This window comes from Podarcis tiliguerta, assembly GCF_965153285.1.
Source record: "Podarcis tiliguerta genome assembly, chromosome: 7".
NCBI classification, from domain to species: Eukaryota; Metazoa; Chordata; class Lepidosauria; order Squamata; family Lacertidae; genus Podarcis; species Podarcis tiliguerta.
The window spans coordinates 287,135-313,927 of NC_139540.1; the positions used below are offsets into that span (position 1 = coordinate 287,135).

Consider the following 26,793-nt stretch of genomic DNA (forward strand, 5'->3'; position numbering starts at 1 on the left):
CTTGCACCCCTAACAAATAATTTTGTGCCCAGGGCAGCTGTCCTGGCAGGCCCACTCACGCTGCACCACAACCAAGCACCACATCACCTGAGGGATTATGGTGGGACTTTGATAGAACTGAGAAACAACTGTTTTGCCCATCACCCTTTAGCAAAACCCAGCTGTGCTTTGCCCTTTAAGAAACCACATTGACTCCACTGGTGTTAATTGGCTAACAGGAGAAGAGCTATCAGAAGTGCCTTTTTCTGCACACTTCATTCAATAATTCAGGCTGCAGGATGTTCCCTGGGTGCCTTGTGCCAGGGCAAGGAGGCTCTGAGCATACTCAGAGTGCTTTGTCAAAAGAAGAGACTAGATATACTCTGAGTAGATGTTTGTTAGATACAATCTGGAGTGCCCACAGAACACAGACGGAGAAATGCTGCCATGAAATTGTCTGCATGATACAAAGGAAGGAAATCTCTGGGCATACACTGAGTGCAATGACACCAACTGCACCTGTGCTACTAAGACTTTTAGAATATTAATAAACTCACAGGAATTTTTTTGAAAATAATATGAGCCTTGAATGGAGAGGGAGTCAAGAAACTAGTGTGTGCCAGCAGCAGGGGACACCCTCCACGTGTGGAAGGTTAATGGTTTAACTATGGCACCTGCTGTCTGCCCAGCGTGCAGGTACAGGCACCCGCAGAGTGATGTCTGCAACAGGACGTCTTGAAAACGGAAAACCACAGCACTTCAAAGACTGCAATGTGCACACAGCCTGAGAGAGGACTTAGCTCTGCAGAAGCCAGGCTGACTGCGCCTCAGCAGGACTTGTTCTTCCACATACCTGTCGATTCTGCCTTGGAACAGACATGAAGCAAACAGGGCTGCAACTGCACAGATCCCTAGTCCAAAAATGGTTTTTCTTTTAGCCAGTTTCCAGTTCTCAGGTACTGAGGCCGATCTTAAGGACAAGCTGTGTTTTTATTGGCTCATCAGCAGATGAGAGAGATGTTGTGCTGGTCACCAGGCAATGGTTTTTCCTCCTGCCTGCCCTCCCTCCAGCCCTAGGAGCCTCCATGAGGGAGTTGTGAGAGGAGAGAGACTCCGGTAGCCGGCGGGGGGGGGGGGGGTTTCACCTGTGGCCACCCAACCTCCAGCCCAAGGAACCTTCAGAAGGGAGTTGCTGCCATGGGCCTTGATGGGCCTTTTCATGAGCTGAGCAAAGTGGAATATGAAGAGTCATGGGGTTTGGACAGTGTGCGCATGAACTTAACGGTGCTTGCTTTTATCTTTTGACTGCTATTCTGTTAATGTTCTTAATATTTATTTTATGTGGCATCCCTGTCTTGAGAGACAGCGGAGCGTGCCTCTGGGGACAAAGACAAACCGCTGTGTTAGCAGCACCCAAGCGAGCTGCCTGGGTGCAAGCCTGGTCAGGGCGCCTGGTGGTGGTGGGATCCTCAGAGCACAAGGGGGGCCTCTCTGGGGGGCCCAGAGGAAAGCAGAGCAAGGCGTCTGGCACCAGCTGGGCTGCAGGAGTTGCTGGGAGCAGGAGCACGAGGTGAGATCCGCTCCGCATTTGCGCAGGGTCTACTCCCGAGTCTTTTCTTCTCCCAAAGAAATCCCACAAAGCAGCAGAGGTTTGGGATCAGAGTTTTCCTTCTCCGAGATGGGCTCTCTTCCCAGGCGGATGAGCCCCATCTGTCCCTAATTTGTTAATCATATAATATTGCTTTAATGATGATGCTTTCGTCAGAAGTTGCTGTTATAACAGCGTTTTATAGATTGCAATTGTTTCCCTGATGATTTATTAATTATCCTATATGATTTATGCTGTATTTGTGATGTTCTATCCTGCTATTGCTATTTGTTGTTCGTAAGTCTTTTGGGGGCTCATTTGAATGAAAAGTGACAGAGAAATAGGTTCAGCTGATCGATCAATTCCACACCTGGAATTTAGTCCAAGATTCTGATTAAACATTAGGAAGAACTTCCTGAGGGCAGCGCTGCTCAGCGGTGGAACGAGTGACCTTGGAGGAAGGTGGCAGAATCGCCTTCATGGGAGGCTTTTCAACAGAGGCTGGATGATCATCTGTCAGCCATTCCTAAATTGCAGGGGTGGACTGGATGGCCCTTGGGGGTCCCATGCAACTCTACATTTCTGTGGTCTGTGTTCTCCGCAGACTCTCAGCTGGGCCCCATCTGGACCAGTCCATTTTTCTGTTTTCAAAAGCGGGGAGCTTTCCCTTCCCCCGCCTCCTGTCTTCAATCCCAAGGAGCCCCCGGCCACCCCCACCACCCCAAAGGCAAGCGGAGCCTCTTTTGGCAGGCAGGCAGAGCCAGCACCCAAGCGAGAGGAGTCTAGAGAAACCCTGGTCTTTATTGTCCCTCGCTGAGCACATCCACAACCATGACAGGCGAATATTCAGCCTGGCTAGAGAGCAGCTGGCAGGCAGGCATGCTCCAGGGGAAGAGGGAGGGAGGGAGGGAGGGAAGGGGGGCACTCCAGGCAAGCACCCCCCCCCCCAGGGCTAGCAGGAGACGGGCTTAGCACCACAGGGAGGTGGCCTTCCTCACCCCAAGAACCTGCTGTGGGACCATCCAGGGGGTGCCCACCTGGGCACTGCTGGTGGGCAGAGCAGATGCCAAACATCCCACCTGGGGCAGGGCTGCCCCCCCCAGGGACTGAGGTGGGTGCTGAGGAACCGGGTGAGGAGCAGGGAGGGCCAAGGATGAGGCTGTCTGGAGGGGCTGCAGGGGACAGGTTAAGGGGTGGGGAAGGACTAGGGGAGGCCCCCTCCCACAAAGGCATTTGCATATAATTGGGGGGGGGATCTGGGTGCCTGCTCTGGAGGGTGGATGGGGGTAAAGCAGCCGGGCACGGAAGGAGGGGGGTGGGCATGGGGTGCGGTGGGCTCTGCCACCTGCTCAGCCTCCAGCCTGGCCAAGCGGGTTCCTGCTGGCCACAGTTTGCGCCCTCTGGGGGTGGGGGCGGCAGAGCTGCTTGGTGGAGGCCTCTGAGCCCGTCTCCCGTGAGGGGGCCCTGCCCCGACTGGCTCCGGGCGCCACAGTGGTCAGGATGGACGGCCCGTCTTTTCCGCAGAGGCTGCGTCCTTCAGGGCGGGGGGCCTCCGGGGGGCTCTGGGGAGGAGAGGCAAAGAGGAAAGCTCTGTCAGGGACGCTTCAGTGGTGACTCCTCCATCACAAAGGGCTAGACTAGATGGCCTTTGGAGACCCCTTCTCAGAAATCCCCCAGGGCAGCTGCACCCAGCTGTCCAGAGCAAAGGCCCCTTCCCACCCAGCCCTTGGAATGGGAGACTGGGGGGGGGGAGTAGGGGGCAGGACGTCCAGGTATGGGGCAAAATTCAGTTTCTGGAGAGGAAGCAGCTGGGTGAGGAGCAAGCTGGTGGGTCAACCTGCCCCATGGGGAGTGGGCCTCCTCTGAGCCACCCCAGGCGATGGGGGCGACTGGGTTGCCCAACAGCTTCCTCTAGTCTAGAGAGAAGACCCTGCCCCCCTCACCCGCCTTCCTCACCTGGAGGGGGCTCAGCCTCAGGCTCCGCCCCGGCTCCTCCTCCATCCCCAGAGGCTCCTCCTCCATCCTCAGAGGCTCCTCCTCCTCCGGCAAAGGTCAGCTCCGCCCCGTCCGTCACCAGAGAGCTGCGGGAGTGGAGGCACCGATCCCCGGAGCGTGTCCTGCGCAGGACAGACTGCAAGGGGGGATACCATGAGGGCAGGCGCTGGGGCAGCCCCTCTGCCCTCTGGGGGTGGCAGCCCCAGACAAGGGAGCCTTTCCAGGAGAGCAGGGCGGGGACGGGGGTGCCACTCTGACTCCCCAGAGCAAAGCGCCTCCAGCCGGACAAGGGAGGGAGGAAGGATGCCCCCCAGCCAGGTGTTTGTGGGGACAGGCTAGAGGATTTGGTGCAATATTCCCCCCCTCTTCCATCCCACCCCCAGATTCCCCCCCTTACCTTCCTGGTGAGGGGGCTGCTGGGGGCTGAAGCACTGCTGTAGAGGCTGAGACTGGAATTGGAGCGGCTGGGGGGAGACAGCGCCTTGGAGGCGGGGGCTGCGGACTGAGAGCCGCCCCCTTTGCCCCCCGCAGGGTCTGACGTCAGGTATTTCTCGTTGATCTTGAGGTTCGTCCTTCCCTTCACTGGGAGAGGAGAAGAGGTGAGCGCGGGGAGGCTGCCGCTTCCAGGCCAATGAGCACAAAGAGAGGCCCGCTGGGTGCTCAGCTGGTCCCCAGGCCCAGCAGGATGAGGAGCACAGCGTCCAGGGGCTCCCACATGACACCGCAGTGAGAGGGGCTCCTCCACCCTCAGGGCCCAGGACCCTCAACAAGGCATGGTGCCCACATCGTCCCTGAAAGCTGTTGGGTTCGCAGCCAAATCACAAATACATGTTTTGGCAGACAAGGTGAGCACAAAGAGGGTTCTTAGACTTCATAGAGAGGACCCTCTGTGTGGTCACTTCTTGTCTCCTCTGGGCAGAAATTCCGTAACAAAGGAGATAATCTTTTATACTTTCTACTGCCTTTGAGGAGACTCTCTCTCCATCATGCTTCCCAAATGACCAGATGTGTGTCTGGGGGCTCTGGACACCCACAGCCTATATTGAAGGCAACTTTTGTATTCTGTACCTGAGAAGTTTTCTTTCCTGTATTGTATATGCTGCCTGCACTGAAATGTAAGTAAACCTTTCTTTGTTTATCTTACTAAAAACATGTGGCTCATTCTCTGCAATGGAGGTGAAGAGCGGGAGGCCAGGAGACCACAAATAAAAGGGATAAAAAAGTGCAACTGCCTCATTCCTTAGTAAGCTGCAGAATGTATAAGAGTTTTATGTTGCTAAAAAGGTATGTAGATCCATTTGTGTGGACGACATACAAATACTTTTTGTATGTCGTCCACACAAATGGATCTACATTTTAATCAACAATCCGTTTCCCACTTGCCTCCTCTGCCTCCTGCTGGCCCACAGAGGGAGAAGCAGAGCCCCCTATTGCCCCCCCCCCAACTGAGCCTGCCAAGAAGGCCCAGGAGGTGTCCATGGAAGAAATGCCCCCTCCCACTGCCACCCCCAGCCCCTCACCTCTGCAAGGGTCGTTCTTCACCAGGAACTCATCCAGGGCAATCCAGCCTCCGCCCACACGCACCATTAGGGTGCTCCGCAGGATGCGGACCATGCGCAGCTGCTGTGACTCCCCAAACTGCAATGGGGGGGGGGGGACGCAGTGAGTTAGAGGAGCCAGAGGAGAGAAAGCCGCCTGCCAGGGACACAAGAGACCCCCTTGCGGGGTTTCCTTCTGACAAGCGGTCCAGCTTTCTGCCCCAACCATCCGAGTCCCTCTGCCTGGCTGCTCCCAGGCCTGGCGGGACTTTGCAGGAGGGCTACCTGGTGGGCGCCAACTCCTCTAACCGCTGGATGGAGAATCCCAGAGCCCTAGAACCCCAGGGGCCTTCTAGTCCAGCCCCCGCAATGCAGTGCACAGTGGCCCCTCCTCTCCAGAAGCCCAGCAGGCCCCTTTCCGGGGGGGGGGGGCGAGGGGGCTCCTGGCCAAGCACTTACTCTGTACCGGTTGGCACTGATCTGTTCCACCTGGAAACGCTTCTCACAGTTGCACTGAGCCACCTGCCTGTTCACCTGGAAAACAAATGGAAGTGGTGGTGGGGAGGGGTCTTCTCAGAGCAGGAGGAGGTGAGGGTCAAGGGCTGGCTGGGGGGACAGGCCTAAGGGCAGGCCGAGTGGGGGGTAAGTGGCCCACCCTGATTTTGTAGCCTTGGGATCAGAGTTTTCCTTCTCCTAGATGGGCTCTCTTCCCAGGCGGATGAGCCCCATCTGTCCCTAATCTGTTAATCATATAATATTATTTTTGCTTTAATTATGATGCTTTGCAACGTCCTCTGACAGTTGCATCTTAATGCTTTTTTGCAACCGAGTGGCGGATGATGCTTCCGAGGCCAGTATCTCTCCGGGCCGTACCTCGTCCTGGATCTGGTCCGCATCAGCCGCCTTGCGCAGGATGTCCCGACTGGGGTGCAGAGCACTCACAAACTCATAGTAGTCAATGAAGCCATCCCTGTTCAGGTCAAAGATGCTGGCCACAGCACTCATCTCCAGCGGGTTGGTGGGGAATTCTGGGGAGGGAAAGAGGGGGGGCTGGGGGCTGGCCGGGCACTTGGGCCCCACCTGCCACACGGCGAGCCCCACAAGCCAGGGAACTGCCACCAACAAGGCATGGCGAGCCTAGAATGTGGAGGACAGCCCACAGGGCACATCTGGGTGGGTGCTCCACTGGGGGCTAAGGAAGGAGAGGGGTCAGAAAGAGCAGCTGCTGCCAGAGGGGAGGGGTCTCCTCTCCACATCCCACTACTAGTCCTGCCATGTCCCCAAGTGTGCTGAGTTGGGGGTCCGGCAAAGTGAATGGTCCCAAAGCAGCTGGGGGTCAGGTACCAGTGCAGTTAACTCTTTATTCAAAGGAACCAAAACAGCTCAGGCCCAGTGATCCCAGCAACTTTCCCCAGTAGGTCTTGCCTTAATAAGGCAGTTGCAAGGACTGAGGACACCCGCCTTCCCACAGCTGCCGAAGTCCCCTCCTCTGCAGGGTTTGTGGCAGCTCTCCTCTTCCTCTGTCCTTTCCGTTTCTCTGCATGTTCTGGGAGACCAGCGGTTGCAGCAGGAGGGAGGGACCCCCTGGACTCTTCAGCAGCCGGTCTCCCCTCCTCTCCTGCCTCTGAGTCTGGACTGCTCTCTGCCACAGCCTCTTCCTGCTCACTAAGCCCTGTTGCCTCTTCAGCTTCCAACGCCTCCTGCTCCCTCTGACCAGGCATCCTTGTCCCACCACCAATTCCCGGGCTCAGAGCCTTCTTCCCCTGGGGGTTCCCCGGCTGGCGCCTCGCACCACTCCTCTGCACTCAGCTGGTCCATGACACTGGGGAGGTGTTGCCCCTCCCCTGCCCCATCCCCGGCACTTGGCCCTGCTGCACTCACTGGAAGAGAGGACGCTCTCGATGAACTCCTGCTGGGTGATGCGCCCGTCCTGGTCCCGGTCAATGCCCCGGAAGACGTCCAGGATGCGAGATTTCATCTGGCTGATCCACTGCATGTACCGCTTTCGCCAGACCGAGAAGTCAAAGTGGGCAAACTCCTCCAGCTGAGAGAGAGAAAGATGGGGCTGCTGGGACGGGGCCAGGCTCCCCCGCTCCCCATCCATGTCACGCACCCATGGGAAGGAGGGGGGGCAGCAGCAGAGGATTGGCCCGGGTGCAGCTGGATCCTGTCCAAAGGGGCCCATCTCACCAAGCTTCCCCCCCCCCATAAGCAGCTGCCCAACCCAGGTGGGGTCAGGAGGGAGGGAGGGGGAGGCCTCTTACCCTGCAAGGGGGTTCAGGCTGGGGCTTAAGGTTCAAGGTGCCAGAGGGACCCACATCAAGGGGTTCATTGGAGGGCACCCCCCAGACATCCGCCCTACTCAAGCCCCACCCTCAGCTGCCTCTTTCTCTCCCAGCCACGCAGAGCCAGGACCGTGGGCTCCCCGCTGCCCCTCGTTCCGGTGCCCCCACCCCTTACCTCTCGCTGGCGCTGCTGGGCGTTCTGGAGCCGGTACTGGCGGTCAAGGGCCAAGAGCCAGAGCTGCTGCCAGCGCTGCACCAGCTGGGCCAGGAGGGGGCTCTGGGGCGCCAGGTCTTCGAGGGGCACAGGCCGAGCCCTGGGGGAGAGCTTCCTGGTGCTGCGCCGCCCTGCAAGAGAGGAGCGTGCCTGGCTGTGGAGCAGTGCCCCCCCCCAGCCCTCAACCCAGCCCCCAAATTCTCTTCCTCCCTCTCTTCCATCCAGTGGAGCTGAGTGTTGGAAGACTCAGCGAAGATAAAAGGAAGGACTTATTCACACTGATCAGCGTTAATCTGTGGAACTCCCTGCAGGAAGAAGCAATGGCCACTAACTTGGATGCCTTGAAAAGAGCATTGGGCAAATTTGTGGGGGAGGCAGCATGCAGGCCTTTTTCCAGGGACACACATTGGCCTTGAGGGAGGGGCACTTACGAGAAGGCAGCTTGCGGGAGCCCGGGGCCATCCCCCCTGCCTCAGGGGCTGTCTTGCGCTTGCAGCTCTTGGTGACCCTCTCCACATCTGGCTGCTTGTGGGTCAGCTCCTCCATGAACACCTGGGGGGGAGAACGAAAGGGGGGAGGGAAAGGGCAGCTGCTCCTCCCTGCAAGGTGGGGCCACAGGGAGGCTGGCTCCACATCCAGCTGTTCTTTGTGTCTTGCTCCTGCAGGAGTGGGGGTGGAGTTAGCCCCCTCCTCCTATGTGGTGGGGAAATCTACAGTCCAAATGACAATTACATTTGTTAAATGTGCCTGTAAAGGGCTTAAGATTCACAGAGTTCTGGTATTCCTAGAGAAGACAGGTCTGTGTGACGTCACACACCCTACACCCTGCGGCAGGAAATGGGACAAAGGATTTCCATCTTTTCCACTTCCTCTTTGCCTCAGTCTCCCTCTTCCTTCAAGCCAGCGATGTGAGCAGCCGCACAAGCCCGGGCTCATTTCGGAAACTGATTTTGCATTTTGTAACAAAGACATATTTTACCTGTGTCCTACTTTTTGCTGCCTGCATTGAGATGTAAGTAAACCTTTTTGTTTGTACTAAAATGTGTGGGTCATTCTTCGCAACGGAGACAGTGGGGAAAGGTAGGCAGACCACAAATATATTGGGATAAAAGGTATAATCGACTGATTCCTAGCTTCCAGTAAGTGGCAAAAGAGTTTTTACTCTGCCAAAAAAGGGCTTCACAGCCTGTTTACTCTCATATTTCTCACCCACACATGGGACAGGAGGTTTAAATTTCACTTTGCTGGGTTCATCCTCAGTCCATCTCCCTCAGGGATTCCCAGCCAGAGATGCCCACAGGCATCCAAGGCTACAAAATCAGGGTGGGCCACTTACCCCGTGCTGGGCGCTGAGCTCCTCCAGCTGCTCCGCGTCCTCTGGGAGGGGCTCCTCGTCCCGGAGGCTCAGGGCTTCCTCAGCGGCCCTGATCCAGTCCATGAGCCGCGCCACTTCCTCCCGCTCCGTGGCCAGAGAGGCCGCCCGCACCTGCAGCCTCTCCTCCTGCTGCTGGGCCCAGCTTAGCACCTGCGGGACACAGAGGGGCTGGCGCCAGGGGGTCCCGGGGCAGGCCGGAGGGGGACTGGCACTCAGCCTGGGCCTGCCTCCCTTAGCCTCCCCTCTCCTCCCCTGCTGGTCCCGAAAGAGTGGGAGGTGGCACAGCTCAAGCCAGGCCCCCTTTTAGGGAGGTTTCGAAGAGACACCCCCTGCCCCTCCAGCGGCTGGAACTGGTTGCATGTCCGTAGCAACAAGGTTGTGTGTTTCTGCCCTGATTCAATGCCGCGGCTGGAGCCTGCCATCCCTGTTCTATCCATATCTCATTCATTCGTTGCTTTTGACTCGCACCTTTTTCTCCCAGGAGCGGAAGGTGAGATACATGGTTCCAGCCCCCCGCCAACATTTAATTCTCACAACGGCCCTGTGATGTAGGCAAGGGTGAGAGAGGTATGAATTGTCCCCCAAGGTCACACCCGGTAACAGCTTAATGACCGAGTGGGAGAATTTGAACCCTGGTCTCTGCCAGGTTTGACACTCCAGCCACACCCCCTCTGCCCTCGCCCTGCGGGCGCCGCCCTCACCTCCTCGAAGCGACTCCTGGCGACAGTGACCCACGACCGGATGGTGATGACAGAGTCCGGGTGGGAGGTGCTGAGGATCTCCTCCCCCAGGGAGCTGATGCACTCCAGCTGCAGCTGCTGGCACTGGAGGCTCTGCCTCAGATCCTGCAAGCAGAGGGAGGGGCGCTCAGCGCCATCCAGCCAGCAGGTGGGTGCAACCTGGCACAGGCTCCTCCCACCTCTGGGCATGGCGGGATGGGGCCTGTTTCTGTGGGAGGGGGACTCTGTGATGTCAAAGCCTCTAAACCTTTGTGGTGGGAAGGAGAACAATGGAAACTTAATCTCCGCTACACATTCTTTTTTTCTACCTGCAATGGGGGAAGACATTTCTTTGCTCTCTCCATTCTGAACCAGACTACGGTTTTTTGTAGCATTTAAGGATTATTGCCTGCCTGATTTTCATCACTGTATTCGTAGAATTCTGGCAAGACTTGGATGTGAGTAAATGTATTTTCTTATTTATTAAACAGTTTGAGAGTGATTTCTTCGTTAAGAGGGAAACATAAAATGAGGAGAAAATAATCCAAATCTGCCTAAAGCAACCTTGGGGAACATAATTGTTCTAGAAGGTTATGCAGCCTTGTCCCAACAGCCTCTAGAGATAAACTGTGCACAGATAGTGCTGAAACCGATGTTTGCTTTCTCAAGAGGAAGGATTGTTGCTAATAAATATTCCCTCCTATTCATCTAATTCCATCCCAGGAAAAGGGGGTGGGGAAGGGGCTGCCTCCCCCCCCCCCCAGGGCTGCCCCCCACCTGCAGCTGGCTCTGGCACTCCTGCACAGCGGCCTCCTCGGACGGAAGGGCACCAAACGTGATGGACTTCTCCAGCTCAGTCAGGCGCCCCAGGAAGGAGTTCACCAGGGCATGGAACTCCTCGGCCTGGAAGGAAGAAGAGGTTGGCATCACAGCGGGGAGACCCATCTGGGCAGGGCTGGTGCCCCCTCCCCAAGGAAAGGGTCCTCCAGCCCCCACGCCTGCATAGAGGAGTGGGTGTCCCAGCAAAGGCAGGGGTGCATGGGGGCAGGTAGAGACGCAACGGGGGAGCCATTGGCAGCAGCCAGAAGGGTGACTGGTTCAGGTCGCTTTCCTCCCCCCCCTTCCCCCAAAGATCCTGGGGTGGCTTCCCAGGCCTGACCAGAGGGAGGCCCCTGATGCTGTGGTTTCTCCAGTACCCCTCCCTCAGTGGCCCCTTCCAAGCGCTTTCCATCCTGAGGGTCCTGAGCACCAATTCTCCCACAAAACCAACACCCAGTTCATTCTCAACTGTAGCTTTGTTTTTCTCAAATGTATGTGTTTCTGCTTTGCTTTGTCAACGAAAAAGTTTCACCACCATGCAAGTGCCTACCAGCCTCTGAGACTCTGAGGATCCTGGTCCTCCCTGAGCCTTCGATCATGGCTGGTCTGAACCTGAGGCCGGCCAGAGAGCGATTGGGCTGCTTGAGCAAGACGGAGCCCCAGGGAGGCAGAGACATCGCCTTGCCCAGAATCCTTTGCCAGGTCCCACAACGCCAAGCGCTCCTTCCCGCCCTGCTCCGGAAAGGTGGCTAAGCGAGAGCAGCTCAGAGCCAACAGCTCACACCCTCCACAGTAAGGGGGCTTGGTGTGGGCCCAGGTAGCCTGCTCCTGACCTTGGGGAACAACCCAGCCCACGCCAAGCAGCCTGGGCCTGAGAGGAGAGACAGCAACCCAGGACCCACTTTGCTCATCTTCTGCCCACCTGCCTTGTCTTCCTGGCTCACCAGAGCCGCCCTCCTCCTCCTCCTCAGCTCGCCCCACTTGCCTGCCGCAGGGCAGCCTCCAGCCGGTCCTGCTTGGAGACGGAGAGTTGGCAGACGATCTCCCAGCGGTGGCTGAGCTCTTCCACTTGGCTCTGGAGCCACTGGGAGTCTCCGGCGCCACCGCTGCCGCCGCGCATCAGATCCCGCAGGGAGCGCCGCAGCGCCTTGATGCAACTGGCTCTCTGGCCCAGCTCCTTCTGGAAGACCTGCGAAGGGAGGGTGGGGCAGGCACTTCCAGCGGCTGCTCCTGGACACTGCAGGCCCACCACCCCACCAAGGGGTCCAGGCACGCCTGTGCCCCCAGCCCAAAGTGGAGCGACTCCGCTGCAGACCCCCACAGACCTTGTGCTTGTCCATGAGGGCACTGACCAGGTCCCTGTCCCCACCCACGGGGGTCTCCTCGGCCAGCTGGGGCTCAGCCCGGTACAGCCAGTCCATGAGGGTCTGCAGGGCGTCTGTGAAGCGGCCTGAGAAGAGCAGGCCTTCCTCCAGCTTGCGCTGCCTGGAAAAGAGAAAGGCGGCCCAAGGTCAAGGGGCCAGCAGATTCTGGCCAGCGGGAAGGGGGTGGATGAGGGGGAGCCCCCCCCCCCGCTTTCCATGCAGAAGGCCTCAGGTTCCATTTCCAATGGGAGCAGCTCCATGTGGGGCTTGGAGAGACCCCACCCTCAAAACCGGGAGTGCTATGGCTGCCTGCCAGCGCCAGCGATACTGAGCAAGATGAACGAGTAATCTAACATGGGAGGTTTGATCAGCAGCCAAATCACTAATGCATGATTGCTGGAGATTCACAAAAAGAGGACTGCATGATGTCATAGCCTCTAAAGTTTGTGGTGGGAGAGGGAACAACAGAAAATGTAACCTTCCTGTCACAGCTCACTCCTCTTCTTACCTGCGATGGGGCAGCTATCAGTAAGCTCTCCACCAGACAAAGAACACCATTTTGAATTGGACTGTTAAGGATTATTGCCTGCCTGATTTTCATCACTGTAAGCGTTGAACCCTGGCAAGACTTTTGATGTGAGCAAAGCTTGTGTTTTCTTGTTTATTAAACCGTGTGAAAGTGATTTCTTTGTTTAGAGGGAAACATAAAACAAGGAGAAGATAATCCAAGTCTGCCTAAAGCATCCTTGGCCATCATAATTGCCAGGCCCAAAGCCCCAAATGCATACCCACCTCTCAGCCGCCCGGCCACAGATGGCCTCCCACTGGCCTCTCAGCTCCCGCAGCATCTCCTCCAGGGTTTGGGTGTCGTCAGGCAGCAGGGCCTTCTCCCGGAGAAGGCGCCCACTCCGCAAGGTGGCCTCATAGACCGGGCACTTGGCACGCAGCCCCTTCTGGAACTCCTGCAGGGGGGGGGAGAGAGGGCAAAGGGCCCAGTCAGGAGAGCAGGGAGGGACACAGAGCACACCCCTCCTCAAAAAAGAGCCCTTGTTGCTCCTTGAAATGCCAATGGGAAGGTAACTCCTTGACCAGGAGAGTAGATATGGCTTCACGAGTGCACTCCTGCCAGGTGGGCCACAACGGCTCCCAAGGACAGCTGGGGCCAAGGTGGGTTTTGGCATGAGTCCGGCCGGGCTCCCTTCCCGCTCCTGACTAGGCCTGGGCAATGTATCACTATATCGCCCAGGACAGGTCTGAGGGGCAGACCGTGATGGTGGCTTCACTCAGTGGTATATCTTGGATGAAAGCGCCACCGCTCTTGATTCCTTCCGGTGGCTGCTGGTGGCAGAGGGACTCAGGAGTGGCAGCAGTTTCACCAGCGATTATAGTGCTGAGTGAAGCCGCCATTCCACTCTGCCCTCATCCTGGCAGAAGGAGAAACAGGCTGCACCCGGGAGGCGCCAATATAGCTTGTTCCTCCCTCTGCTTCTTTAAGCAGCTTGGCGGAGGAGCACATGGCTGCCCATGTCTCAGCCAGGCAGTTTTAAGGAGCCTCCAAACTGCCAATGGCTTGCATTAGCTGGCGGCCGGGTGGGGGCTCCATAATACTGCTCTGCTGAGAGGCGCATGGTTGCTCCTCCTATCAGCTGAGCAGTTAACTGAGTCCCCAGCCCATCACTGTATTGTGTGAGCCAGCGGTGGGGGGGGGCCTCCATAAAAGTCCTCCTGCCCCTCAGCTGAGGGAGCCCCAATGCTTTTCCAGCTCACTTGCAAACCAGAGAAGCATCGGAGCTCCCTTAGCTGGCAGGAGGGAAGCTTCATGCTCCCCAGCTGAGCAGCCCCGATCCGTCTGCTGCTCGTGTGCAAGCCAAAGAAGCATTGGGGCCCCCTTAGCTGGGGAGTGCAGAGCTGCTTCCTCCCTGGTGTGGCGAGGACCCCAATGCCTCACAGTGCTGTGGTAGGAAGCAGAGTTTTGAACAACGCAATGTATCGCCAGGTCACAATGTTTGAAGACCTGACATCGCCCAGCCCTCCTCCCGACATGAGCCCAGGATGCCGGGCAAGGTGAACCACCTGCCTGACCCAGCAGGCAACTATTGTGCCCTTGGTGTGGGGCAGCCATGATGCACAACGGCCACCCTGGCCTAAATTTTGTAGCCAATAAGGGAGAGGCAATGAGCGTCTGGCTGGGCAGCGAAGGAGAGGGCAGCCCAACACCCGGGGAATCAAGCAGAGGTGGGGGGGGCGCTACCTGTCAGGGAGGCTTTACAAGCAGCGATATGTGTGCAACTCTAAAGTGAGCCAAAAAGTCACAAAAGGGGGCAGAAGGGGGCAGAACAGGGTGTTTGCAGGCTTTTCCAATCATTTTGAAAAATGGGCGTTCCAAAGATATGAGATTTCATGCAAGTTCACCATGACCCGCAATGCAACCCCTGCACAGACGGGGAGCTGCCAGTAGTTGTGATTCCTGCATTGCAGGGAGTTGGACTAGATGACCCTTAGGGGTCCCTCCCAGCTCTGTGGTCAGGAGGATCCAGAGAGGCCTCACACCCACACACGCCGCGCTCACCTTGTGTTCCTCCAGGAGGCTCTTGATCTCTTCCTGGCTCGCAGCAGCATTGCTGGTCCCCTCAAGGTCCGGCTCCACCTCATCCAGCCAGTCCAGGAGCAGCTGCCAAGACTCACTGAACTGCAGGCCGGGGGGGGAGGGGGCTGCGGTCAAGTCCCCCTCTTGCACCCCCCAGAAGCCCACCCTCCCACCCGCCTGCCTCTCAGCAGCGCCAGGGCTGGGGCTTTTCCCCATGTGCCCACAACCGCCCCCCCACGAGACAGGAGGCTCCCCAAAGGGCCATTCCCCCCGCCAGCGCCATACCTGCTTGGTGCGCTTGCGTGCCTCCTCCAGCTGGCCCCCCCTCTCGCCCACATGCTGCGCCACCTTGGCCAGCCGCTCCTTGGCGGTCAGCACCAGGCTGTGGATGAGGCCGCAGTCCTGCTTCCGGCTGAAGCCCTTCATGCGCATGGCGACCGCCTCCAGGCCGGCCAGCTTCTCGCTCTGCGCCTGGGTCTCCTTGGCCAGGGCCTGCGGGGGGGGGGGGAGGGGGGAAGTGGGGCAGCTGAGCACCCCTGGCCCTTCACCCACAGGAGAGGGTGCAGGCGCCTCCCCCCCGGAGTGCCCACCACAGGGTCTCAGGCCACGGCAGGTGGGCAGCTCACCTTCTGCTCCTGGATCTGGCTGGTGACCGTTTCCAGGACGTAGCTGGGTGGGGGCAGCCCTGCCAGGGCCTCTTCCGTCCTCCCCACCCACTGCAGCAGCTCCTGGGCTGTGGAGTGGAACTCGGTGCTGACCGTCAGCCCTTCGCTGAGCTGCTCCTGGGGGCAAGGACTGGTTGCTCAAAAAAACATTCTGCAAGTTCTGCTCGACTCTATACTTTACATGGCTTTTTATGTATTGTGGCTTGCCGTTATTGATCTACCTTAGGAATGGTTTATCATAATTGTTGAGAGTTTCTGTTTCATTATTATTTGCTGCTATTTTTTAATTATTATTATTAGCAATAATTGTGCCTCGGATTAACCTCATTGGCTACGATACTGCCACTGCACAAAGCTTATTTGCTGCTATTTTGAGAGTGAATGTAATTGTGTTCTAATGGATCGCTGAATGTTGCTTTATTTGATGCACGCTGTTTAGTTTAGAGCCATATTTTTTATTATGACTTTCTTTCACTGGATCAGATTGTTACAGGACATGTGATCTTTGTTGCATATTTTGTTGTTTTTTTCCTGCTGGTAAACTGCCTCGGGTGTAGCAATGTATTATTTATTAAATTTCTATACCCCCCCCCTCAACTGAGGATCACAAGGCAGTTTGCAATACAAAAACACAAAAATGCAGACCACAAACAAAAAAAAATACCCCTCCCGCAGTTCAAAAGGCCATAGACTGTTCAATTAGACGCAGCAGTTCTCAACCGGTGGGTCCCCAGATGTTGTTGGACTACAACTCCCATCATCCCTGAGCTCTGGCCTTGCTAGCTAGGGGTGATGGGAGTTGTAGTTCAACAAGATCTGGGGACCCACAGGTTGAGAAAGGCTGAATTAGAGAAAGGCCTGGGCAAAGAGGAATGTTTTTGCCTGGCACCTAAAGACAGGCAATGAAGGTGCCAGGGGAGCCCCCTGGGAGAGCATCCCACAAGTGGGGGGCCACTGCCGAAAAGGCCCCTTCTCGTGTTGCCACCCTCCAGACCTCAAGCAGAGGAACACACAAAGAAGGGCCTCCAATGATGACTGCAGGATCAGGATTGGTTCATGTGGGAAGAGGTGGTCCTTGAGGAACTGCGGTCTTCAGCCACTTAAAGCTTTAGAGGTCAAAATCAGCAAACTGAATTTGGTCCAATTTGAAAGGCAACGTACAAATTAAAAGAGGATTGCAACGCAATCCAGGAGCCGACCAGCCCTGGGCCTCATCCCAGCGCCACTCACCTTCCGCTCCTGCACCAGGCCGGCAACGCTGGCCCACTTCTGCTCTAGGATGCTGAGGCTGTGCTCCATGCTGGAAGCCCGCGGGGGGTGGCTGGTGGCCAGCAGGCGCTGGAGCTGCTCCCGGACGCTGTGGTACGTCTGCTGCTTGGACTCCATCTCTCGGCACAACTCCTGCCAGAAGGGAAGGGCACATGTGAGGGGCTGGGCATGTGGGGCGTGGGGGGGGGGTGAGAATCTGCGGTGGCTCCTTTGCCTTCCTTCTGTCTCGGTGATTCAGGTGAAGCAAGAATAAAGAAACAGAAGGAGCTGTCAAGTCTGGGCGGGGAATAAAAGGCCTTGCAAAGAGCTGGATGGATCAGCAATCTGACTTTGCAAGAGGTATGAGGGTCCCCTAACACACACAGCCCATGTAGAAGCCAACTTTTGTATTTTGAACCTAATAAGTTTTCTTATGCTGCCTGCATTGAAATGTAAGTAAACCTTTTTTGTCTATCTTACTAAAACATGTAATTCATTCTCTGCAACAGGGGTTAGGAGGAAGGACAGGGCAGGAGGCCACAAGGAAAAGGGGTAAAAAGGTGCAACTGCCTTGTTCCTGTGAAATATATGTGTTTTACTCTGCTAAATAGGCTTTGCAGGCCACTTACTCTTTGTAGTTCTCCCACACACCTGTAATAGGAGGTTTAGATTGTAATATACAGATTTAACTCTCAATCCATCTCCTACATAATGTTTGATGTTGGGTTGTGTTTTTATATATGGCTGAGGAAACCCAGTCAGATAGGCGGAATATACATAGATAGTAGTGGTAGTCTTACAGAAGGGACTCACCAGATGTGCTGCCAGCTTGTCCTTGGTGGTCTCTGGGTGATCCCAGCCTGGCTTGGAGAAAAAGAGCTGGAGCTCCACGTGTTCCAGCCACCGGAGCAGCTCTGTGATCTCCAAGGTCAGATCCTGCACCTGCAGGCGGAAGAAGCCCTGAGCAAGCCAAGCTGAGCCCCTCAGAGGGTGGCTCTCCCTCCACAGAGCCTGAGTCTTCCTTCCTGGCAGAAGACTCCAAGCCCCACTAGGTGGCCCTTTGGAAAGGCAGAGTCCCCACAGGCCAGTGATGGGGAGACGGGGGGGGAGGGGTTCCTTTCCCCTGCGTCTCCCTTAGTGGATTTGGGATGACACCCCCCAAAAAATCTGCAGAGGGTAGGGCAACGCAAACGCAGAGATAGACCACCATCACCACATTTCTCCCCCAAAGCCCCATTCCTGGAGGGCGGGTGCAAAGAGAGCCCTGGGCCTGACCAGAGGGGCCGCATCCTGCCCCCTGCCCCGTGGAACTACCTGGCTGAGGTTGTTCTCCAGCTCCAGCTGCCGACTCTCCGTCTCGCCCAGGAGGAAGTCCCAGCGCTGGCCCAGCTGCTGGAGGCTGCCCTGGAGCCCCTCCACCGAGTCCCCTGCCCCAGAGAGCACCAGGGCCTCCCCGGCCTCCCTCACAGACTGGACGGTCCGGGTGCGAGAGACGACATCGTTCCGTAGCACCTGCCCCGGGTGAAGAAGGCCGGCTCAGTGGGCTTTGCCCAGGAAGGTGCCAGGGACCCCCGGCCCCTCCCTCGCTTCCTCTGCCCCCCTCCTGACCTTGTGCTTTGCCAGCTCAATCTCACAGCTCTGCAGGTCCAGGCTGAGGGCGGTGGGGGCCTCCAGCTGCTCTGTGGTGCGAAGGAGCCACTGCAGGAGCTCCTCCAGCTGGTTCTGGAACTGACCCAGACCCAGGAGGGCGGCTTCCAGGCGATGCTGAGGAGGAGATGAGAGAGGGGCAGGGCAGCCTCCATCAGGGGCAGAGGCTGGCCTGGGCTTGGCACAGGTTGCCCTTGCTCAGGAGCAGAGGGGAAAGATCGCCAGGTGGTTGAGGAAGACAGCCAAGCTGCCAGCCGCCCCCAACTGGGCCACAATTCCATTTCTCAGACCCAGACCCAGACCTGAGCAAGCAAAGGGGCAACTCCACCCACCAGCCACAGGAGGGTTCTCTCCTGAAACGCTCTCTCGGCCCCTGGCGAAACACCCAAAGGTCGGGGCAGCCTAGTCCAGCCTTCACACTGGCCACCTGTCATCCTCACCTGCCGCTTCACAATTTCCTCCTCCAGCCAGTTCCAGCGGTTGCGGAAGCTGCACAGAGCGCTGGGGGCCCCCTTGATGTTGGCCCCCCTGGGGCTCCCTGGGTGCCGCAGGCTTTCTACATCCACCTTGACCTGGTATAGCTCTCGCTTGAAATCCTGGGGGGGGGGGGGACAGAGCAATTTATTTATTTTTGCTCTCCTCCAGAGATCAATCTCCATTTTGAACTGGACTATGGATATTTGTAGCACTTAAGGGTTATGGCATGCCTGATTTCCATCACGGAAACTGATGAGCCCTGGCAAGACGTTGATGTGAGTAAACATTGTATTTTCCTGTTTACTTAACAGTCTGAGACTGGTTTCTCTGTTAAGAGGGGAGTGTAAAACAGGGAGATGATAATCCAAGTCTGCCTAAAGCATCCTTGGATATCGTAATTGTTCTAGAAGGTGAGGCAGCCTTGTCCTAACAGCTTCTAGAGATAAGTTGCACATGGAAGGTGATTAAGAATGCAGCTGAAATAGGTATTTGCATTTTCACGCAAGAAGAGGAAGGTTAATGAATACATAATATATCCTCTCCTACTCAACTACATCCATTCAGGAGAGCCATCCCAGGTGGTCCCTCGGCACCTGCCCAGCACACCTTTTGCAGAGATGATGGGTCCAGGTCTCCACAGTGGCCAGGGATGCATTCCCCTTCTAGTCCTAAATCACTCTCTGGTTAAAAGGGGGTGCTCATGGAGTGCAGGGAGGGGTCCACTGCCTGCCCCACTGTACACCCTGCCCCATAGCTACAACCAAGGAGCCCAGAGCCCACAGCCCACCCCTCCACTTCTGAGCATCCTCCCTTACCTTGAGCTCTGAAAGCTGCTGCTTGACAAGGTCCAGGTCCCCCCCGACCAGAAACTCCTCTGCAATCTTCAACTCAGCCGCCTCCAGCCATCTCAGGAGCCTCTAGGGAAGTGCGGAAAGGGGGGGGGGTCCCAAAGAGGAATAAGGTCCGGCAGCCACAGCAGAAGCAGCAGTGTGTGTGTGAAAGTGCCCCTGGGCCAAGCAGAAGCCCCTCTGTGGGTGGCAGCGCAACGACTGAGTCACCTGCCTGGGCCAGGAGGGGTGTGAGCTGCTGCCTGCCAGAGATGGACTCTGGCTCAGTCTGTGGGAACAGCCCAGCCAGGGAGCCTGTTGAGCTGACTCTTGGCCAGGGGAGAAGCTTATGGGGTGAAAAGGAGTTATTTCAAAGACCAGCAGGGAGGGGGGCAAAGGAAGGGGGCCAGGAATACTCTCCAGCTCACCCTATAAGGACCAACAGCCGCAGGTTGCTCCCCATCCACCTCATTAAGGCTGTGGGTATTTTTGTCCCGGGGGTCCACCGCATGGCCTGTGCCCAAGCAAGAGACCCTCCTCACCTCCATGGTCTGCTGGTAGTTGAGTGAGGCCTGCAGCTGCTCCTCCAGGCGGGTCTGGCGTTCGCCCCACACCTTGCTCAGGCTGTTCCAAGAAGAGTAGAGCTGCAGAGAGAGGAGTGAGAGAAATATGGGGGGGGGGGTTAAGCTGCAGGGTTTCGGGAGGCCAGCCCCCGTAGGGTCTTTCATATTTGGTGGGCCAACATCACACAGGGACCCCGTGCCAGGCTGGCACCCTGTGCCCAAATGCATCCCATAAAGTGCACCCATTTGTGCTTGTGTCCTCTGTATTTGCACCCCCCCCCCTTATCCCCTGGGATTTGGTACAGAGGCAGCTGTAGATTTTACAGCCAAATGACAAATGCATGTTTTGGTAGACAAGCACAGGGCGGGTACACAGAGAGTTCTTAAACTTCCTAGAGAGGACCCTCTGTGTGTGACGGGTTCTTTTGCCTCCTTTGGGTGGGAATTCTGTAACAAAGGAGTTAATTCCTTGCACTTCCTTCCACCTTTGAGGAGACTCTCTCTCTCTCTCTCTGCTAAGCAGACCTGTGTCTGGGGGCTCCAGACACCCTACTGTGAGACTATCAACTTTCTTTTAAAGGCAGTTCCTCATTTACATGGGGGCTGCGTTCCAAGGCACCATGTGTAATTGCATATAAATGGAACACCCGTCGGAACACCCATTGAAAAAGCCTGAAAACACCCCATTCCACCCCATTCTGCCCCTTTTTGTGACATTTTTTGTGATGTTTGAGGATCGCTTTTGGGTTCAGCACAATGCACGTATGTGTGGTCATGTCCATATTTGTGTAAATGGGGAGTTGCCTGGATTGTAACTTAAAAAGGATTTTTTTTGCATACTACTTTGCTGTATTTGCTGCCTGCATTGAAATGTAAGTAAAAAATAATAATTCAGTTTAGCTTACTAAAAAGGTGTGGTTCATAATGTGCAATGGGGTTGAGGGGGGAAGGACTGCAGACCACCAATAAAAGGGGATTCCTAATTCCTAAGTTTTAGTAAGCTGTAAAATATATAACTGTTTTTACTTTGCTAAAAAAGCTTCATAGCCCACTAACCTTTCGTATTTCTCCCACACATGTGGGATAGGAGATTTAAATTCTAATCTACAGATTTAATCCTCAATCCATCTCTTACAGTGGCCACCACATGTCCAGCTCAGCTTTCTTCTCTCATCCATCCAGGCTGCTCTTGGCAGCCCTTCTAGGGTGCACAGAGTCAGTTCTTGCTGGGGGGAAGCTGCCAGTCAGTGCACGCCACACAGAGGGTGGGCAGGCTCAGGAGGAGGAAGCTTCCTATGTGCCTAGGCCAACAATGGGGCAATGGAGCTGCCGCCTTGGCAAATGGCCCACACTGCCCGTACCCTGTGGGGTTTCCCTGCCTTAGATGGGTCCCTCCCCAGCTCACATCATCTAGGCTCTTGGTGACGTCCGGTTTGTCCAGATCTCCACAGGACGACATCAGCTCCATGCCCAGGACGCCCAGGGAGTCCAGCTCGCTCTGCAGGGAGTCAATTTCTTCTCGCAGGGCCTGGAGGGAGAAGGGGTGATGGGGTCAAGGTCCCGCCTCTGAAACCAGCCCCAGGAGGCCTCCTCACACACAGAAGCTGCAGCACGGCAAACGCTGAATCACTGCCGGCGGGAGCTGGGAGCCGGACACAGGGCAAAGCCAACGGGGCAGGTGGGCGGGGGCCATGGGAACACCTCCCCTGCCTGCAGTTCCCAGGATCCCTCTGGGAGAAGGAGCCTGGTGGGGGCTGAGGCAGGAGATGGTTGCTGAGCAATGTCCTGGTACCTGTTGAACTGTTTCTTTAAATCTAAAGGTTCATCATTGTTTCACCCAATGTGTATACCTTTAAGGGGCCAGAGCAAGGGCCAGAGTAAACTAACGAGATCCAGCCTTGCAGCTGTGAGGCATAGCAGGTGCTGCTGAGTTGCATTGATTAAGCTGTAGTATATAAGGAGCAGCACCTAGCTCTGCCATTCACCCTGGGGATGGGTTGGTGGTTCGGTCGTGTTTGTTTGTAGATGTATTTAGTGTTTAAGGAGTTTTTGTTTTTCTTATTAAAACCTTGTTTAAGTTATTTTTGAGTCCCTTTTCTTTTTAATGCAAGCTCTCCCCAGCAAGCTCTCTGCGCTACTATACTGCGAAAAGCCAACAGTACCTGCATGGCCCCAAGCCTGGCCTGGATGGCCTTGGGGTCCGAGGCAGCCTCCTCCGGCTCCAGCACCACCTGCTGGATGTCTCCCAGGGTGGCGGCCAGGTCCGAGAGGCCCTGCCAGAAGCGGTCGGCCAGCACCAGCAGGCCCTGCAGCCAGTTCTCCCGCTCTTCGCTCTGCTCCCAAAGCGCCTTCCACTGGCTCAGCAGCTGCTCCACACGCTCCTGGATCCCTGTCCGCAGGAAGGGGGGAAGGCCAAAAGAGATGGGTCCTCAGCAGGAAACCGGCCTCCCCCACCCCAAACAGGAGAGGGACTCATGCCCTCTAGACCACCCAGGTTTGTGACCCACAGGGATCCTGCTGTGCTCAGGGCAATGGCCTCTAAATCGGAGCAGTGGGTTTCTGGGGAGCAGGAAGGAGGAGACCCCGAGGCTCTGGCCAGCCCCACAGCAGGGCCAGCTGCTTGGAAGAGGGGTTCTGTGTCTGGCACTGGGGAAGAGGCCCTGCCTACCTCTGTCTCCGCTCGCCTGCATGGTGGCCAGCAGCTCAGCCCCCTGCCCGCGGAGGGTCTCCAGAGCCACTCCCAGCTTCTCCAGCTCCGCCAGCCGGAGGCCGTTCTCCCGGATCTGCTCCCGGAGCCAGGCGGAGTCTCCCCGCACCGCAGGGGGGTCCCTCGCGCGGCTCTGCAGCCTCTCCAAGCTCTCCACCATCAGCTCCATGCGCTCCGACAGCTGCAAGCGGGGGCACAGCAGAGGGTTGGGCCAGCCCCACAGGCAGCCGGCTGGCCTCCCACTGACCCACCCAGAGTGGGTGCTGGGCCCCCAAGTCTGGGCCGCGCACAGCTGGAAGGGAGCCGACAGCATCCGAGGCTCTGGGGAAACCGAGGCACATGAGTGGAAGAGCCCTGCAGGAGTTGGAGCCTGGCAGCACCTTCAGCCCCAGAGCGCCTGTGGGTCTCCATGGGGGTCAAGAGAAGGCCTGTGGCCCTTATGGCTGAAAATGGGTCCGCCCTAATGTCCCAACGGGAGCCATAGCATTGGCCTGGCTGCAGCAGACCCAGCCAGCCTCTCCGGGTCTCATCCAGCCCAGACGCTGGTTGATGGCATCTCCTTGCCATGAAGAGATGCCAGGCCTGGATCCCCCTCCAAGCACACCATGCAGGCAGAGGAAGCAGGTGAAGCCATCCAAGTCATCTCACGGTTTGCTGCCCAAATAACACACCTGTCCATTTACACTGGACTGAGATTGTGCCTAGTACATCTCGCCCCGTGGATTTGTTAGCTTAGGGGGAAACATTTGTATCTGCATTGCTTCAGAAGTATAATGTGACCTAAGCCAGCCAGGGGGAGGAGAGGGGAGGGTGTCAGACTGGGACAGAGCAGGGTTCGAATCTCCCACCTGGCCACGAAGCTGACTGGGTGGCCTTGGTTGAGTCTAGTTTGGTTTCAGCTTGTGGGGTTAAAATGAAGAGGAGAACCATGTGCCCCACGGTGGACCCCTTGGGATGGAAAGGCAACAAGCAAACGAAAAGCTTTCACAACTCAGCTTCCTGGGTTTGGGTGCTCACTTGGCCGAAGCCGGACGTTGCTGCTGTGTGAGGCCAGAGGTGCCCGCCTGTCGGGGCAGCAGGGAAGTGGCTGGCCCAGGTCTGTTCCCACCCCCCACCGCTGCCATGCCTGTGTTAGGATACAGCTCCGTTCCACCTTTAGAACAGGCATGTGGAGTTGTTGTATGTCACATGTCTGTTTACTTCCAGCATAGTTTGCCGGGCACTTCCGTTGTATCTATATATGCTTTTCCCTCCGCTGTTTGCTTGGACACGAAGGGAAGCAGACATGTTTTCCCTTTGTTCTAATGCTGAATAAGCGCTTGTAAATATGCTTAGATATGCCTCTGTCCGCTACTTCTGTTGCAAAGAGTTCTTATCTCTGCTGGCTTGTATGCTCAGTATCTAAAGGTCTCTGAGGCTTGAGTCGCAGTTTTGATGCTGTTCCAAGAACCAGAGTTTGCCCGGCTGCCAGCCGGCGAACTGGAGCCAGCTGGGGGCCTGCCAATTGCCCCCGTCTCCCAGGACACATCCTAACAGCCTGCTGCCCCAGAGACCATCCGGCTGCTCACCTGGCTGTATCGCGGGATAGCCTCCTCCAGCACAGCCGCCGCCTGGCGAACCCTTTCCCGGATGCTTCCGTACTGCTCCTCGGCTGCCTGCCAGGCCTGCTGGAAGGGGGCAGCCTCCTGTGGACTGAGCTCAGCCAGCTGCCCCAACAGCCGTTGCAGCTTGGACATCAGGGGCTTGTGCTCTGCAATGGCCTCTCGGAGACCCTGTGCCAGGCCGGGAGAGAGAAGCGGTGAGGACAGAGGACCCTCAGCCTCCCCTGGCACCCTCAGCCCCCCTTCCAGTCTCCCTCGACCCCCCCCCTCACCTGCAGCAGCTCCTGGTGCTCCCGGAAGGCCTCGCAGCTGATGCCGTGGGGGGAGAACTGCCCCACTGCCCGCTGCGTCTCCTCCAGCCACGGGCACAGCTCCTCACGGGCTTCAGCAAACTGTGCCAGCAGAGACTGGGCACGCTCCAGGCGCAGGGTGCAGGCCAGGCTCTGGCGCAGGAGGTGCTCCGAGCGCTCCTGCAGGGGCCGGACTGAGGGCTGTGGGGCATCAAGGGGGGTCAGATTGGAGGACAGGGAGGGCACCCCCACCTGAGGCATGGCCAGTCTTTCTCAGATCAGGCTCTGCAGTTCTGTTGATGGGAGGGGGAAGGAAAAAAGCCCCCCCCCCATTGTCTCCAACCACCCCTGACCCAGGCCTCTTAGCCAGCCCTCTGTTTTTAAGCCAAAGGGCAAGTATCAAAAATCTTTGGATTTTAGGCGCTCTAAAAAGGTGCTCTGCAGACAAACTGGAACCGGCTCCCCACTTGCCTCCCTTAATGGAGTGGCATTGGAAGGCAAGCAAAAGGGTTAGAGCCCCTCCACTGACACCCAGTGGCTGAAAGGCGTATGGCAAGTCAAGAGAGCCTCCCCCTCCCCACCCCACCGGCCTCACCTGGAGCTGCTGTTGCACTTCTGGGGGGCAGAGGCTGAGCAGGGGGTCAGCGATGGCCACCAGCCGTTCCACGAGGCCATGGTGGTGCAAGATCTCTGCCGACAGGAGCTGGGAGGTGGGGAGAGTCATCATCAAGACTGGGCCTCGCGTTTTGCCAGGGCAGGGTTGCCCCCAGAGTAGCCCTGGGGAGTCCTTGGCCCCTGGCGGAGCTCCTGTGTGCAGGGCAGGCCTCTCCCTCCCCCTGGACGCCATCCCCATCGGAGGTGCCCTCCCTGGCCACTGCTGGTGAGACACCGTCTTCTTCTTTGGTGATCCCTCGTAACTGAGTAAGATTGTCTTCCATTAACATGGTTTTAACAGTGAGTCTGCAAGAGACTGTGGAGGCAATTCTGGATCCACACATCCTTCCACAGTGGGAGCTGATCACGGTGTGGATTTGCCAAGTGTGCCTTCCTCTTAGCACGTTTCTCCCTTGCGTCCTGAGTTCGAGTGCCTTCAAAGTCCATGAAACCTTTGGTAAAGGCTGTTCTCCAACTGGAGCCCTCGCAGGCCAGTGTTTCCCAGTTGTCGGTGTTTGTACTACATTTTTTTATATTTGCCTTGAGAGAGTCTTTAAACCTCTTTTGTTGAGACACCAAGCCCTGAGTGGCTGCCGCACGGGGGCGGAGGGCTTAGCTGTCAGACCCCTCCCCACCCCCTCTAGTCAGCTGGGGGCCACAGGGAGGAAGGGAGAGTCAATGGGGAGAAGGAGGAGGAGCCCAGTCCCTCCAGTGCCCCACTGGCCTGCTCAGCTCCCAAGACCAGAGGCATTGTGGCAACACCCTAGGTGCTGGCCTCGTGGAGAGGCACCTAAGGGTGCCCCTGCAGGACTGGGCTGCCCCCGGGCAGGGATCCACCTGCTGCTCCCAGCCAACCCTCCCTCCCTCTTCCCAAACACCCACCTTCAGATCAGCCAGCTGCTGCTGGATGGCCTCCGCTTCCAGGTGCACCTGGCCCAGCTCCTCCAGGTGTGTGCTCAGGTGGGACACCTTGTCCATCTCGGAGCCCAGCACCTGCTCAAACTGAGACAGAAGAGAGGGCCCTCGGGATGAGGGCGCAGACAGACCACTCTGGGCAGGGACAGAGGGCAAGAAGACTCAAGGTGGTTCCCTTCTCTGCCCGCAGTGGGGGGGGGGGTGTTACAGCCTAGAAGTCGCCCGGTGAGACATGTCCTTCTCCTCTTCCAGAAGTTCTCCTCCTCCTCCAAGGAAGATCTGGCAGCTCAGCAGCAGAGAGTGAGGAGGCAAGTCAGGTGTCCCCTGGGGAAGCGCTCCTGGCCCAACCCAAATATCTTGCCTTAGGGCAACAGGCCCTCTGTGTCCATGACCTCCTCACATGGCATTGCAGGGAGCTGGACAGGATGAGCCTTGGGGTCAACTCTGCAGTTCTATGACTCCTTCCCTGAAGTGCCCATTACCTTCTCTCTGTCTGCAGCACTGAGCTGGCGGGCCCCGTCATCGTCACCCCCTGGCTGGCCCCCCTGCGGCGCCAGCTCCTTCTCCAAGCGCTCCAGCCACAGGGCCAGATCCTCCTCGGTGGGGCCCAGCCGACAGGAGGCCTCCAGGGTCTGCTCCAGGCGGTGCAGGATGGCAGCGCTGCTCTGGCCCACGAGGAGGAACCTCATCCGCAGGGAGTCCATCTTCTCCTGGGCCAGATGTGCTTCCTCTCCTG

General features: G+C 57.2%; 1 protein-coding gene across 2 annotated transcripts; it reads right to left on the reverse strand.

The window, feature by feature from the left end:
- Window positions 1–2,348: 2,348 nt before the first annotated feature.
- On the reverse strand, window positions 2,349–26,787 carry LOC310681833 (microtubule-actin cross-linking factor 1, isoforms 6/7-like). 2 transcript variants are annotated; one of them, XM_083449798.1, is made up of 33 exons: window positions 26,540–26,787; window positions 26,025–26,144; window positions 25,084–25,191; window positions 24,471–24,689; window positions 24,166–24,369; window positions 22,559–22,778; window positions 22,053–22,279; window positions 21,296–21,418; window positions 19,870–19,971; window positions 19,316–19,417; window positions 18,464–18,619; window positions 17,985–18,140; window positions 17,691–17,888; window positions 17,190–17,318; window positions 16,359–16,529; window positions 15,090–15,245; window positions 14,749–14,955; window positions 14,446–14,565; window positions 12,669–12,838; window positions 11,838–11,997; window positions 11,498–11,701; window positions 10,471–10,596; window positions 9,676–9,819; window positions 8,936–9,124; window positions 8,031–8,151; window positions 7,561–7,730; window positions 6,982–7,144; window positions 5,974–6,128; window positions 5,560–5,634; window positions 5,083–5,200; window positions 3,960–4,144; window positions 3,524–3,698; window positions 2,349–3,129 (listed from the first exon to the last, which is right to left on the reverse strand). In XM_083449798.1, the coding sequence occupies exons 1-33, from the start codon at window positions 26,759–26,761 to the stop codon at window positions 3,104–3,106; spliced, it is 5,121 nt and encodes a 1,706-aa protein (XP_083305924.1). In that variant the 5' UTR covers window positions 26,762–26,787; the 3' UTR covers window positions 2,349–3,103. The 2 variants fall into 2 exon arrangements, with proteins under 2 accessions (XP_083305924.1, XP_083305925.1); XM_083449799.1 differs by lacking the exons at window positions 24,166–24,369; window positions 24,471–24,689; window positions 25,084–25,191; window positions 26,025–26,144; window positions 26,540–26,787 and adding an exon at window positions 23,269–23,364.
- Window positions 26,788–26,793: the final 6 nt, after the last annotated feature.